Source organism: Odontesthes bonariensis, chromosome 21, assembly GCF_027942865.1.
Source record: "Odontesthes bonariensis isolate fOdoBon6 chromosome 21, fOdoBon6.hap1, whole genome shotgun sequence".
Taxonomy (NCBI): Eukaryota; Metazoa; Chordata; class Actinopteri; order Atheriniformes; family Atherinopsidae; genus Odontesthes; species Odontesthes bonariensis.
The window spans coordinates 2,631,591-2,647,707 of NC_134526.1; the positions used below are offsets into that span (position 1 = coordinate 2,631,591).

The 16,117-nt window shown below is 40.6% G+C and overlaps 1 protein-coding gene across 5 annotated transcripts; it reads left to right on the forward strand.

Annotated features, from left to right (window-relative positions):
• Positions 1–1,648: 1,648 nt before the first annotated feature.
• Positions 1,649–15,405, forward strand: LOC142370789 (protein NLRC3-like). Of its 5 annotated transcripts, none has more exons than XM_075453268.1 (11): positions 1,649–1,737; positions 3,715–3,777; positions 3,970–4,068; positions 4,355–4,435; positions 4,740–4,841; positions 5,177–5,269; positions 5,593–5,706; positions 7,051–7,158; positions 12,884–12,962; positions 13,125–13,332; positions 13,480–15,405. In XM_075453268.1, the coding sequence occupies exons 2-11, from the start codon at positions 3,758–3,760 to the stop codon at positions 15,270–15,272; spliced, it is 2,697 nt and encodes an 898-aa protein (XP_075309383.1). In that variant the 5' UTR covers positions 1,649–1,737; positions 3,715–3,757; the 3' UTR covers positions 15,273–15,405. The 5 variants fall into 5 exon arrangements, with proteins under 5 accessions (XP_075309383.1, XP_075309384.1, XP_075309386.1 ...); XM_075453269.1 differs by having other exon boundaries at positions 7,054–7,158; XM_075453271.1 differs by having other exon boundaries at positions 5,596–5,706.
• The last annotated feature ends 712 nt before the right edge of the window (positions 15,406–16,117 follow it).

Sequence of the window (16,117 nt, forward strand, 5' to 3'; positions counted from 1 at the left end):
CTGATACCCTCTGGAACCACAGGACTCGCTGCCGGGCAGGGAAGGTGATTTGGAGAGCGCTAAAAGAGCGTTTTCAAAATGGAGACATTTTTAAATCCAGGGTAAAAACATTTCTTTTCTCATGTGTCTATGCATGAAATCTGCACGCTATCTTTTAACTTATCTTGACTGTTGCTTGTTTTTAAATTCATTTAAATTATTTTATTTGTTTCTCTTTATATTCTTTTATGTATTTTAATGCTTCTTCCACTCCCTGCTGCAATGCTTTTATTTTATGTAAAGCACTTTGAATTGTTTGTACATGAAATGTGCTATATAAATAAATTTGATTTGATTTTGATTTTTGATAAAAGCTGGTTGCATGTGAATGTAAACACTGCTCCACAGGAGGCAGCGTGGAGGGCCGAGATGACACGATAAGAGTTCAGAGGCTCTAAGGCGATGAAAGTGCAGATTAAACAGCAAAACAACAAATAGGCATTTTAAAAAGACACTAAAGTACATGAAGAACACCTGGAAGCAACAAAAACTCTGCTGCAACAGGCGGCCGCTCTGAAGGCGCCATCTTCATCATGAAAGAACGGATGATCAGCTGTCAGAGGCAGCAGGGAGATCCAACAGCATCAAAACTGAAGTTTGCTGTTAATCACAGTTAGAATAATTCAGTGCTTTGAGTTGAGCTCTTTCTGTTCAGTGGTTGACTCTAAACCTGATTAGATAGTAAATGTTTAGTATGTGCAGATGTTGTACTGTTTGTGTAGAACACTGTTGGTTTCCATGTGGTTATCAACAGTCATTATTACTATTTTAATAACTACACTGAAGTATTTAAGTAGGCAGATTAGCTTGAAAGCTCTCAGCATTACATCATGTAATGATGTGATGTGTGCTAATCAGATCAACTCCCAGCTGTAACACTAACTGATGAAAATAAATCAGCCTGCTTCCTTCTTGGCCTTATCTCACATTGAAACAGAAGTTGACTCTGTTAGTTTCCTCATCTGTTTTACTCTTATTTTCTAATGAACAAACATGATATTTTCCTTTAAATGTTGAAGGTTCAGAGCTGCCTGTGAAATATCTGAACAAAGAAAAGGAAACTAGCAGACACTGAAAAGTCATGGAAAGATCTGATCCAGTTTGTAGGAGATAAATCAACTGCAGTTCACTGTAAATCTGAAACACTGTGGTATCCATGTCTCCTCCCATCATCCCCATCACAGCACCACTGTTGGAGCTGATACAGATACACAGGAGAGAGGACTTTTAACAGTTTATTGGTATCAGTTTTACACACAGACAGCTGGATCCAGGATGGCTCTGATTGGTGTGCAGACCAGAGAGATGTCACCTTGATGTGTTCACAGTTGGTCACATGATGACAGATGTTTTTAGTCTACCTGCACACATCTGGTGCATCTGTAGCAGCACTGAAGCTACAGAGCTCCTGCACAGAACAAATCCCAGTTTAAACCCTGGTTTTAATGTTTCTGATGGCGATTCTGGAGAATCTCAGAGAACATTCAGAGAGAACGGCTGAATAAATATGTTCAGATCAGAGTTTGTTGTTCAGGAACTTGGAGGTGTGTTTAACATTAACTCCACTGGTCAGACAGGTTCTATCTGTCCCGCCTCCCTCACAGGAGGACTCGGCTCTGACTGGTTCCAGGAAGCAGCTCACCTGTGTCTCAGTCTGTCGAGTGGAGAGTCTTCTTCTTCTTCAGCTCTGAACAATCTGTAAGTTCAAACTTTCCTCTTTGTTTCTGCTCTGTGATGTTGGAGAACATGTTCACTTCTTAGTTCAGAACAATATTTGATCAGTTTGTGTTTGAAGACAAATCAACATGATTATCAGATTATTTTTATTTATTTATTTTTTAAATATTTGATCAGATTATCAGATTATTGATTTACTGGAATCAATCAACATGATGATCAGGTGATATTTTTATGTTTTATGTTTTTATTTTATTTAAGTTAAAATATATTTATCACATTCATGACCAGAAAAATAGCCGTAAAATCTCAAACACCCCTGAGGTGGATCGTACCATTTTCTAACAGGTTTGGTGATTATTATCTGAAAGGAGAGAGAGATGTGTCATGTACAGACATGTAAGGCTGCCATTTTATAGTCATGTTGTAATGGGAGCAGACATAACAAAGTGGCTGTCATAAAGCTGTTATAACAGGTCAGCCATCTTGGCTGTGCCCTTATAAGGAGGGTCAGCTGTGTCATTAGTTGCTATGGAGACAGCTGTGTGTGTAAGAGCAGAGGAGCTCCGACTGACAGGGAGACCTTGGTGCTCAATACTGACATGTTTGCCTTGAACAAACAGTCGTTGTTTGAAAACTATAAGTCATATCTGAAAAATTATTCAACTGTGAGCGCCAGAAGGGACGACAGAAGCCACTGGTGTATTTTTTATGCTGCTCCTATGTACGGTATTTTTTTAATGGCAGTTTTAAAAACAGCCTTCACATTGATTTGATAAGGAGATGAGGCGACCTGGTTATAATGGCCGTCAATGGCAGCCCGAGTGGTCGCTCTCTGCGCTCAGAGGTGATTTGAGAGAAAACCGTGAGGCCAAGCACAATGAGGGTGACTTTGTGTGAAAGAGGACAAAAATACCTACATTTTGAAGTATAATTTCTCTGGGTGCAGCAGATATTTTGGATGTGAGAGAAGTTTGTTTGAGTGATTTTGGTATTCATTTAAAGCTGGTAAAAATAGAGTGTGAGACCCCAGGACAGCAGAGTGAGAGGAGTCCTGATTTTTCCTAAAAGTTAAACTGCTGTTGTGTCAAAGCTGTACAATATATCAGCAAAGCCTTTAGGTCAGTTAAAGTTGAGTCTTTCCTGACCCGTTTAAACTTTGAATGATGTGTCTATGATGAAGTATGGCTGAGTTATGAGGCCTCCAAATAAGGCTGTTTTTGTCCCATGATACATGAATTTTAATGCATTTACATGGAGCCAAAATTCCCAATTTTTAGTTTGAGTTTGAAGACAAATTTACATGATGATCAGATTATTGATTAACTGAAATCAATCAAAATGATGATCAAACAATGTTTTGTTTTCTTCACAAACAAATTGTTTTATGTTTTTATTTCCTGGAATCAAAGTGTCGTCTCCACCTTTAAAGTCAGAAAGAGCAGCTTCCTGTCAGACCTTTCAGAATAAAATGAGCTGAATGTCAGTTATGAAGCTGTGATGCAGCATATATTTAACTTTTTTAGTCTGATGATGATGATGATGTTCAGTGTTTATCATGGTTCGGTCACTTTTACATTCAGTTGATTTCATTTGATTTAATTTCAGCTCCTTTTTCTCAGTATTTAGACTTTTGATCAGCTTTATTAAAAGCCTCACACAGCTCAGATCTAACATCTGTCCCTGTTTGTGTTTGCTGTTAAAAAGTCCTCTGAAAACTAAACTGACAGAATCCTTCATCATTGTCATCGGGATCATGAGGTGTGTGCTGGGCTGTAGCTCCATGCCTCCCTCTAGTGGACAGGTGGTGGAAGTACAGCAGCTGATGGCAGCTTCCTCTGCCTCAGCACTCCTGTCTGACTGCATTCAGCTGACACTGATATGAAACAGAGAATCAGAGCCAATCAGAGGAGGAGCAGCTGATCTTTTTACAGCACAGATGATGGAAAAGAGGATGTGAGTTGATGTGCAGATGAATGATGTGTGTTTCCTCTGCAGATGAAGGTAGAAAGTGTGTGTGAGCTGATGTGAGTTCAGCAGCATGGATCCATCTGACAGAAAGTAAGTCTTCAGTATTCAAACCAAGCTGACTAACAATTATGATCAATAGTTCTCAGTTAAAATATTTGATATCTGCATAATTTATTAATATTCATCATCTCCAGCTATACATAACAGGTACAGTCAGAGTGAGTTATTGTTCTATCCAGGGGGGATTTCACTAATCAAATGCACTGAATGATATATTTTCAGAGGTCAGAGATTCAAAGCTGAACCTGAACCTCAGGACGGCAATGTGTCCAGACTGAAAAAGTTTATCAAAAATGTTTTGGCTCTCATCCAGACAAAACGGTGAGTCATTTTCAGCTTTCAGTGGAGGCTGCATCATGTTTCAGATAACTACAATTTTGCAGCTCTTTATTAAAACAAAGTGTAATTTTCAGTTGATTTATTCCAAATTTATCATTTTGTTCATGTCAAAGTTTTAAGAAGTTTTTTTTCCCTTCCAGCAGCTATCAGAGACCTGAACCTAAATACATCAGTAGATGTATATATAATGATATATATCATTCACAAATCAAATACACTTTGAAAACATTTTTATTAATAAAATATTTTTTCTCGGTATCCATCGGAGATGGCACAGCAGTGGGTCCTTTACAAGAGGTTCAGTGGAAAATGTCTGGGGTTATTACCAGAGTCATCCAGCAGACTATCAGTGAGTATCTGTCAGTGTTCAGTGGAGGCTGCATCATGTTTCAGATTAATTATTTCAGACTTGGATCAGTTCTTTATGTCTCTGATGAGATTAATTAGCTGCATAATGTGTGTAATGTGATGTTTACTTTAGTCTTTCTGCTCTTTATTGAAACAAAGTGTAGTTTTCAGTTTATTTTATTTTCTTTACTTTTTTTAAACCTTTTTTTATTTATTTAATTTCTGTCACATTTTTACTTTTTAATCCAAACTGAATTTTACTGAACATGTAAATCTAAATTAAACGACTGTTTTTTTCCTGTTAGCAGCTATCAGAGACCTGAACCTGAATACAGCAGTAGGTACTTTACGAGAAGTTTAGTGGAAAATCTTTCGAGGAACAAACAGAATCTTTCATCAGACAAACAGTGAGTATCTGTCAGTGTTCAGTGGAGGCTGCATCATGTTTCAGATTCAGCTGAATTATTTCAGACTTGGATCAGTTCTTGATGTCTCTGATGAGATTAATGAGCTGCATCATGTGTGTAATGTGATGTTTACTTTAGTCTTTCAGCTCTTTATTAAAACAAAGTTTTCAGTTGATTTATTTAAAATGTATAATTTTCTGCATTTATTAATATTCATCATGTCCAGCTTTACATAACAGGTAAAGTCAGAGTGAGTTAATATTCTATCCAGGGGGGATTTCACAAATCAAATGCACTTTAAAAAACATTTTCATTAATAAAATATTTTTTCTCAGCATCCATCGGAGATGGCACAGCAGTGGGTACTTTACGAGAGGATCAGTGGAAAATCTTTCGAGTAACAAACAGAGTCATCCAGCAGACTATCAGTGAGTAGCTGTCAGTATTCAGTGGAGGCTGCATCATGTTTCAGATGAATTATTTCAGACTTGGATCAGTTCTTGATGTCTCTGATGAGATTAATTAGCTGCATCATGTGTGTAATGTGATGTTTACTTTAGGCTTTCTGCTCTTTATTGAAACAAAGTGTAGTTTTCAGTTTATTTTATTCAAAATTTATAATTTTACTGATATGTCAGTGATGTTTGATTTAATCTCAAAACAAATCTGTCACATTTTTACTTTTTAATCCAAACTGAATTTTACTGAACATGTAAATTTAAATTAAACAAGTGTTTTTCTTTCCTGTTAGCAGCTATCAGAGACCTGAACCTGAACCTGAACCCAGCTGTGTGTCCATGCAGAGCGACAGGTCAAATGATCGTTTTATTAACTTTAAATCAGACCAACGTTCCCGGCCTCAGAGGTGAGCTGTGTGTAAATGGTGTAACACTGTAAAATGTACCAGAGTCAGTTTGAACAGTTCTTATTCCAACTTGTGTTTAATGTGAGCTCTGATTCACATCCATTTCATGTTCACATGTGAAACTGTCAAAGTGGAAAGAATGGATGTTGAAATAGGTCTCTTTTAGGGAGTCAAATATTAGTAATAATATTTATTATATGGGACCTTTTTCTAAAATAAATGTCATGAACAAAGTCAGCTGCTTTACAAACAGTCTAACATGAACAAAGTCAGCTGCTTTACAAACAGTCTAACATGAACAAAGTCAGCTGCTTTACAAACAGTCTAACATGAACAAAGTCAGCTGCTTTACAAACAGTCTAACATGAACAAAGTCAGCTGCTTTACAAACAGTCTAACATGAACAAAGTCAGCTGCTTTACAAACAGTCTAACATGAACAAAGTCAGCTGCTTTACAAACAGTCTAACATGAACAAAGTCAGCTGCTTTACAAACAGTCTAACAGAACAAAGTCAGCTGCTTTACAAACAGTCTAACATGAACAAAGTCAGCTGCTTTACAAACAGTCTAACATGAACAAAGTCAGCTGCTTTACAAACAGTCTAACATGAACAAAGTCAGCTACTTTACAAACAGTCTAACATGAACAAAGTCAGCTGCTTTACAAACAGTCTAACATGAACAAAGTCAGCTGCTTTACAAACAGTCTAACATGAACAAAGTCAGCTGCTTTACAAACAGTCTGACATGAACAAAGTCAGCTGCTTTACAAACAGTCTAACATGAACAAAGTCAGCTGCTTTACAAACAGTCTAACATGAACAAAGTCAGCTGCTTTACAAACAGTCTAACATGAACAAAGTCAGCTGCTTTACAAACAGTCTAACATGAACAAAGTCAGCTGCTTTACAAACAGTCTAACATGAACAAAGTCACATGGATCAATAACATGAAGCTGATCCTCAGTACAGCAGTGGGTCTCTTACGAGAGGATCAGTAAAAAGTGTTGGGGGGCTCAGACAGAGTCTTTCATCAGACTGTCAGTCAGTAGTTTTCAGTGTTCAGTCGAGGCTGCATCATGTTTCAGTTTCAGCTGAATTTCTTGGGACTTGGATCAGTTCTTGATGTCTCTGATGAGATTAATTAGCTGCATCATGTGTGTAATGTGATGTTTACTTTAGTCTTTCTGCTCTTTATTGAAACAAAGTGTAATTTTCAGTTGATTTATTGATATATTTGTATCATAATTTAAAACGAAAACTGTCACATTTTTACATTTTAATCCAAACTGAATTTTACTGAACATGTAAATTTAAATTAAACAAGCGTTTTTTTCCTGTTAGCAGCTATCAGAGACCTGAACCTGAACGCAGCTGTGTGTCCATGCAGAGCGATTGGTCAGCGGGTCGTTATATTGACTTTAAAGCAGACCAACGTTCACGGCCTCAGAGGTGAGCTGTGTGTAAATGGTGTAACACTGTAAAATGTACCACTGCACAAAGCACTGTGGCTCAATGTCAGCCATTTTCAGTCATGATGGATGACAGAGTTCCATTCAGAGCCAACATGTTCCTGGTCTTGGTTTTATTGAGCCCCACCATGGAAAAAACCCTCTCTGCATCAGCATTTCAGTGCGGCAGAACTAATACCAGTTTGGCAATTGTAGATAGCCTTATTGGGAATCTGCTCATACCAGTCAGCTTTGAAAAAAATGAACCACGGAAGCCGAATTACACTCCTACATATTTTTCATTAAGTTGCTCATGTCAAAGGGTGTGTGCTGAATATTTAGGCCTACTACTCCAACGGACACTTTAACCGGCAGGTATTGGTCTTTTACAAGGAGTAGGAAAACTATAGTAACTAACAAAAGATTAAAATAAATGAAGATATGACCTGCTGATGATCCTGACGGCTCTCTTCCACCTCCAGCTCGTCTACAACTTCTGCACGCGTGCTTACGGCTGAAAGCTATTTCAGACCTCACCCGGCAACAAGAAATTCTGTTTTCTGATTGGCTGAGAAATTCTATTTTGTGATTTGCCGATGGGTTGCTAAATCAAGACAGCTGTACCAGAGCTATAGAGCTGTACAGCGCACAGTAACCTGCCATTGATTCGTTTATAGTATCGGCCATTAGAATTTCTGTGCGACGAAGTTGATCATTTCTCAGCGTGAGAAATGGCATGTGTGGAGTGTGAGCGCGTGAACTTGTTGAAGTGCGTGTGTTTCACGCTCATTGCGTGAGACTTGAGAGCCCTGCAATCATAATTGCTGCTCTATAGCCCAGAGAAGGCATGCAAGATTTGTACAATATTGCCATGAACGAGGGTCTCCACCTGAACCAGCCCAGGCAGACCAGAAGGTGCCAGAAGACCCCCCTCATGGACCCCCCCATGCCATCATGATGAGGCAACAACTGATTGCACGGCTTTAGTTTCCGTCATCGAGCGCCTGGCCATGGTGAGACGTTTTTTTTTTTTTAAGCCATTTTCATATCAAACCATTTTATTATTTTTTTATTTCGGTGACATTACGAACCACAGGTGATATTGAATTAACAGCACTCGTAATAACTTCACATTTCTTGGCTTTAGCAGGTTCCGTAATTCCACTGCTGACTGCTAAAAATGACAGATTTTCCTTTTTGGATCTCTGAAAGCAGAACTTCAGTCTCAGAGCCCCTAAAGTTGTTCTTTCTGGATCTCTGAAAGCAGAACTTCAGTCTCAGAGCCCCTAAAGTTGTTCTTTCTGGATCTCTGAAAGCAGAACTTCAGTCTCAGAGCCCCTAAAGTTGTTCTTTATGCGCCTTGATGCCATTTTCATGACTCAATACTCAACACTTCCTGGCACAGGAGCGAGGAAGCACAGCCTTATATGGTATAATTTTGGTCGTGGAGTATGCAAATCTACTATCCTCGTGCACGTGCCCCTTAACACTAGAACTACCAGGATTTTTTTGCCTACCTAGAAGTACCAGAGAGGGGTCATTTGACCCGGCGGCTTTTACCGAATACACTAATCACTCATTTTGTTATGGTAATGAGGCTGTTAGGGGCCGTGTGTGGGGTGAGGGGTGAGGGGGTCACACCTTACAGTGGTAACAGCCAAGACAAAAGGGACAGACAGCTTCTTCCCAAGGGCTGTCAGCCTCCAAAATCACCACAGGTAAATAACAACTTGCATGAAGATATCAGCAGCAAAGACAGATAGCACAGTTTGGCGGACAGTGTGTTACAGTTTTTCTCCATTGGTTTGGCTCATTTCTTGAAACTGAGATGTCATTCTCAAAACATGGACAAATCCCAAAACTAATTTGCAGTTCCTCACAACAGAATGGCATTTATCATTGCTTTCATCAAATTTCAAATGCTTTTGTACATGTCTCAATCATTTAGTACATCCTTGCAAATGGCTATGTACAAGTATCCTACAGTTAACACAATCAGCTTACATTTAGTACAATTTTCAAATGAATGTACCTTGCTGATCTATCCCAATTGGTTGATTCTCAGTGTAATGGTTGTCCTGAAAACATGTCAGCACATTTTCTTCATATAATTCATCATATGCAGAATGTGTATTTTATTTTTTTAAAACATGGTGAGCTGGACTTGTGGGATATATCGTAATTCACTCTCATTGGTTGTATGCAGAGAGCGCGCAAATTGCTACTATTCTGTTGTCTGCCGTGCACGCGAACGCGATGATTGGTTCAATGAACGTGTGAATGTCCCATGTGATCATGACGAATCATATGACTGCAACCAGATAATGGTTGAATTACAGTTTTTCTCGATTGGTTTGGCTCATTTCTTGAAACTGAGATGACATTCCTATAACTATAGGGTCACTTGGCCAAACAGACTTGCAGTTCTTCGCAACACTTGAGATAACCAGCAAAATGTCATATGTCTCCCAAAATGTTCATTCTTGCTTCAAAATGAAGTCCCTGTCCCATATAAATAGTCAGTACCATAAAAATGGCATAGATCCTTCTCAATTGCTTTGGCACATTTTCATTTATTTTGTCCTCCTGTCAAAATGAACTGGACGGTGCAGCACAACCACATGGATCCTCATCACATGCTCATATCGCTCCAAAAATAGTTTACCCATGTGTCAAAACTAAATTCCTTTCTCACACAAATCATCAGTGCTTCCAAAATGCATTGTCCCTTTGGCATTGTGTAAGCACTGCAAGTCAAAATGATTAGATGTTTTGTCTTTATGGAAAAGGTCTAGCTAAAGGAATAAAATTTTCACACCACACACACTGCACTCATTCTGCTGAGGAAATTGTAACTATTTTTATTCACAAGTACATTTTTACACATTACTGTAGGTAGGAAAGAAAAAAACTACAAAGGAAAAGGTATACAATATAGGCCTATGTATACAAAATACAAAAACCTGCAAGAACCAAAACCAAAACCAAAATACATTACAGTAGCCTATGTTACAGTAAAAAAAAAAAACCCAGTCAAGCATCACAAATGAAATACAGTAATATTCTGACTACTCTGTGTCACTTCCCTCTTGCTCCTGGTCACCCTCCTCATCTTCCGGGCCATCCATCCGCTGCAGTCTGTTTGGCCATAAATTCTCGTCAACATCGCATCTGATGTCTTCTCTAGCAATGCACCGTGGGAAGAAGCGCCTTGAATGCCTTAGTCATCCTATACACTGATCGCCTGTGATATCCTCACAGGCAGCATCCATCGCATTGAGGAGGGACCTCTGGTTCTGAGCATGATGCTCATACACTCTCCATCTCCAAGCAGAGAAAAATTCCTCAACAGGGTTAAGGAATGGAGAGTAGGGAGGAAGTGGGACATTATGCATCCTTGAATGCGTCTCGAACCATGCCCTGATGCGTTGGCCACGGTGAAAACTGACGTTGTCCCACACAACAACAAACTGGGGTAGGTGGAGCCCTTCGAGACCCCTCTCGTTCTATGGAACTAAATATAAATATAAACGGTCAAGGAAACGGAGGAGCTTCTCAGTATTGTATGGGCCCAAGCTCTTGGGCCCAATTTCTTAAAGAATTTTGACAATTGAGCAGACTATTCTGCAGATGATGACTTATACAATGAAATTGTGCTGACATGTTTTGGAGAGAACAACCATTACACTGAGAAAAAACCAATTGGGATAGATCAGCAAGATGCACTTTTTTGGGAAATGTTCTAAATGTAGGCTGATTGTGTTAAATGTAGGCCACTTGTACATAACCATTTGCAAAGATGTACTAAGTGCTTGAGACATGTACAAAGCATTTGAAATGTGATGAAAGCAATGAGAAATGCCATTCTGTTCTGAGACACCGCCTGTTAGTTTGGGGATTTGTCCATGTCATTTTGAGAATGTCATCTCAGTTTCAAGAAATGAGCCAAACCAATCGAGAAAAACTGTAACGTGTGAATCTCCCATGCCATGTGACCATAATGACTCATGTGAATGCAACCTGGCAATTGTTAGATGGATAAATACCAGTGCATGTGGACTACTGCTTCATTTCCCTCAAGAATTTTGTGGTGAAAGAAGCTCCTCTCCAAGGAACGAAGATGCAGAGATACAGCACTCAACAGTCATTGGAATGTGACTCAAGTGACAGCTGTGAGCTGCTAACAGCCACATTTCCACAACAAAAGGTGTGTCCGCAGGGGGTTCAAAGGGTCAAATGACCCTCTTGTGGGTCTTTTAGGTAAAAAGGTCAATTGACCCCTCCGTGGTAGTTCTAGTGTTAAATACGCACGAGTTGGATTCATCATTTACGCAGGTCGTTTACACACTTTTTCCGAAGTTATGAGCGTTTGTTGAATCTGACGTGGTGTGTTCGTACGAGACATTCGTACGAAAAAAGTAAGAGAAATTTAGAATAAAAATACGAAAATGTTCTTGGATGAGGCCCAATGTTTTTATATTTCATCTTAAACTGCTGCCAAGTGCGCTTCTCACCCTAGGGATTGCACCTAAATTAAATAACTGAATAGGTTACCATTCAAGCAGTTTCCCCTGTAATATTATTGTGATTGCAAAGGACTACATTTAAACTTACACTTTTGTAGCTGCAGCGGTGTTGCACTTCTTTCTAAAAAAAAACGTGTTGAAACTCGCCGTATGAGTGCATTAAGATTTCCAATTCAAGGTTGATGAAAAACGTAGCCCCATCTCTTCCGCGTTGCCATGGTGACTTGTCGAATCAGGGCTCCATTGGCTTTTTAAAGTTGTGGCGCACACGCTAAACTCAAGATGAACCTACTAAGAGTTGATTAAACCCACTCAAATCAGCGTTTCTGGAACCGAAAACTCTGAGTTTTCTATCTCAGAGTAGATCAACTCAAAGTTCAGGAATAGACTCAGAGTTTGTTGAACCTGCTTTGTGAAACGGACCCCAGGTGTGTAATTAACTCAGGGAAAATTGACAAAATAATGGTAAATGAATATAACTCAGAGTTAAATTAAAAAATACTCAAAATAATCATGAAATGATAAATAAAACTTACAAATACAATTTGGAAAAAATAAATAATAAAATGCATTTTTAACTACGTTACAGATGCTCCTCTATACCCAACCCTGACACCCTCACCTGTCAGCAGGTAACCTGCTGGTTGGAGAAGCTTCCAGAACGCTGTTCCTGTAGATTCTGTAAACTTTCTGTCTTTCTGTGACTCCAGAACAACTTTTACTGAGTGTTGCTGCATCAGGTTCTACATTTGGTTCTGTTTTCTAAATACAAAGAAGTTGGTCGGTGAAGACTCTGAAATCATTTCTTTGGACTCGTTTCTGTTCAATAAGTTTGGAAACCAATGAACTAATTCCAGATTGAAGTTTTTGTTGTATTTTAGAAACTACAGCTACGATCCAACCAACACGTCAGCTGGACTCCTCACAAAGAAACAAATCTTTTGTCTGTTCACACAGTTCTGTATCCCTTCCTCCTCACACTGCTTCATCTGACCTCAGCTTCCTCCCACTGTTAGAAACACACTGAGCTCTTATCTTCTGGAACACAGATGCTGATGATGTGCAGCTTCAGAGTTAATCAGCTGCTTTATGGCTGCGTTCACTGCTCACATCCACACATCCCTTCATGGACCTTCACCTTGTGTTGCTCTCTGTGTGCACAGACACAATGTGAGCTCATTCTTCATGATTCCTCCACAGAGTGGACCAGCAGAGCTCAGAGGGTCCCAGTGGTCCGTCTGCCCAGCAGCATCAAACACAGCTGGACTCCATATTTATGGTCTGTACATGTACAACAACTACTTTTCCATCTGTTCTGTTCACAGCCATCTCCATGCTGCACTCTGTAGACCAGTGGGTTGTCAGTGTGTCCAACATGGATCTGATGTTTGGCTCCATGGTTTCAGTCTGATTGGCTCATTCATATAGTTTTCTGTTCCAGCTGCTGGAGGACAACATGCTCACTTTTGTGAAGGAGGAGCTGAAGAAGATGCAGAAGGTTCTGAGTCCAGATTACCCAGAATGCTTAGAGAGTCAGAGGGAGGGTGAGGATGAAGAGCAGAGGAGCAGCAGAGAGGCATTAGTGAAGATCACAGTTCACTTCCTGAGGAGAATGAAGCAGGAGGAGCTGGCTGACCGTCTGCAGAGCAGTAAGAGGATTTCTCTAAAGGTTTAACCTGCTGGATAAATGACACATTTACTGATGTCTCAGCACACAGAACAGCAGATGTTCAGATACTCATTCTGTACAGGGTTGAAATGTCTGTTTACTGATGTTATTTGTTGTCTTCATTCAGAACTTGTTGCTGCAGTTTGTGGACGTAAAGTTAAATGTGCTCTGAAGAAGAAGTTCCAGTGTGTGTTTGAGGGGATTCCTAAAGCAGGAAAGCCAACCCTTCTGAATCAGATCTACACAGAGCTCTACATCACAGAGGGAGGGACCGGAGAGGTCAATGATGAACATGAGGTCAGACAGATTGAAGCAGCATCCAGGAAAGCAGACAGAGCAGAAACATCCATCAGACAAGAAGACATCTTTAAAGGCCCACCTGGAAGAGATGAACCAATCAGAACAGTGCTGACAAAGGGAGTGGCTGGCATTGGGAAAACAGTCTTAACACAGAAGTTCACTCTGGACTGGGCTGAAGGCAAAGCCAACCAGGACATCCACTTCATGTTTCCATTCACTTTCAGAGAGCTGAATGTGCTGAAAGAGAGAAAGTTCAGCTTGGTGGAGCTTGTTCATCACTTCTTTACTGAGACCAAAGCAGCAGGAATCTGGAGCTTTGAACAGTTCCAGGTCGTGTTCATCTTTGACGGTCTGGATGAGTGTCGACTTCCTCTGGACTTCCACAGCAAGGAGCCCCTGACTGATGCTACAGAGCCCACCTCAGTGGATGTGCTGCTGACAAACCTCATCAGGGGGGAGCTGCTTCCCTCTGCTCGCCTCTGGATAACCACACGACCTGCAGCAGCCAATCAGATCCCCGCTGGCTGTGTTGGCATGGTGACAGAGGTCAGAGGGTTCACTGACCCACAGAAGGAGGAGTACTTCAGGAAGAGATTCAGAGATGAGGAGCAGGCCAGCAGGATCATCTCCCACATCCAGACATCCCGAAGCCTCCACATCATGTGCCACATCCCGGTCTTCTGCTGGATCACTGCTACAGTTCTGGAGGATGTGTTGGACACCAGAGAGGGAGCAGAGCTGCCCAGCACCCTGACTGAGATGTACATCCACTTCCTGGTGGTTCAGGCCAAAGTGAAGAAGCTCAAGTATGATGGAGGAGCTGAGACAGATCCACACTGGAGTCCAGATAGCAGGAAGATGATTGAGTCTCTGGGAAAACTGGCTTTTGAGCAGCTGCAGAAAGGAAACCTGATCTTCTATGAATCAGACCTGACAGAGTGTGGCATCGATATCTCAGCAGCCTCAGTGTACTCAGGAGTGTTCACACAGATCTTTAGAGAGGAGAGCGGGCTGTACCAGGAGAAGGTGTTCTGCTTCATCCATCTGAGTGTTCAGGAGTTTCTGGCTGCTCTTCATGTGCATCTGACCTTCATCAACTCTGGACTCAACCTGATGGGAAAACAACAAAAGTCTCAGAAGTCTAAAACACTGACAGAGACTCTCTTCTACCAGAGTGCTGTGTACAGGGCCTTGGAGAGTCCAAATGGACACCTGGACCTGTTCCTCCGCTTCCTCCTGGGTCTTTCCCTGCAGACCAATCAGAGGCTCCTACGAGGCCTGCTGACACAGACAGGAAGTAGCTCACAGACCAATCAGGAAACAGTTGATTACATCAAGAAGAAGATCAGTGAGAATCTGTCTGCAGAGAGAAGCATCAATCTGTTCCACTGTCTGAATGAACTGAATGATCGTTCTCTGGTGGAGCAGATCCAACAGGCCCTGAGGTCAGGAAGTCTCTCCACAGATAAACTGTCTCCTGCTCAGTGGTCAGCTCTGGGCTTCATCTTACTGTCATCAGGAAAACATCTGGATGTGTTTGAGCTGAAGAAATACTCTGCTTCAGAGGAGGCTCTTCTGAGGCTGCTGCCAGTGGTCAAAGCCTCCAACAAAGCTGTGTGAGTACAGAGATAAATGTGTTTTAAATGCTCTGTTTACTTGTTAAAAGGAGAGAAAATAACTGAGTTATTTCTCAGATAATTTCAGTTTGTAGATAACACAGATTCACAGCAAACAGTTCCATCAGATCAGTTTACATCAAGAGGAAAGAAAAACACTGCAAGAATGTGGCAACACTTTATAATATAAAACTAGAAAATTTGTGAAGAAATTTTGATCGTTACCAATCTACTGCCCGCCCTATCAACAAACCATTTAGTTCAGTTAAAGGTGAGTCTCCTGTCACATATAAACTTTGAATGAGGTCTCTGTCATTGCTGAGTTATGAGGCCTCAAAAATAGGGCTGTTTTTGGCATTTTTGGCTCATTATGTGCTTTTTAATCGATTTTCCCATTGACAGGTCTGATGAAGACAGTTATGTCATTTATATCAAGGTCCTGTTTAAAATGCAGCTTTTATTGCTCAAAATGCCCTCGGTAAGTGCTTTTCAATGCATTTTCCCATTGCATTGTGGGTATTTTCAAACTTCCCCTCACTATCAGTTTAAAGGAGAAAAGCAGATCAGATTTATAACATTAAGAAACATGCTGCAAGTTCCGGTGGAGCGAGCATCTAAGATGGCTGTGTAGGGAATCCGCTACGAAGCCGTTCACCTTACCCCCTCCTTTATATAAGGATGGACATATCCTAAACACTGAAAATAAGCGTGCGGAGGATTGCAACTTGATATTAATATGCAACAAGTCCAGAAAACCCTTACACAGTACGGTTTGAGAAGTATAACTCGACAGACTCAGGAAGGCACAGAGGAGCACATGGCGGCTACTACAGACCCACTGCAGATGGA

Bases quoted from the DNA above. Each gene is read 5' to 3' on its own strand.
- LOC142370789 (XM_075453268.1), top strand. From the start codon at position 3,758: ATGGATCCATCTGACAGAAA. The intron at 3,778-3,969 runs GTAAGTCTTCAG...ATATATTTTCAG, and splicing joins ATGGATCCATCTGACAGAAA to AGGTCAGAGATTCAAAGCTG. The intron at 5,707-7,050 runs GTGAGCTGTGTG...TTTTCCTGTTAG, and splicing joins CAACGTTCCCGGCCTCAGAG to CAGCTATCAGAGACCTGAAC.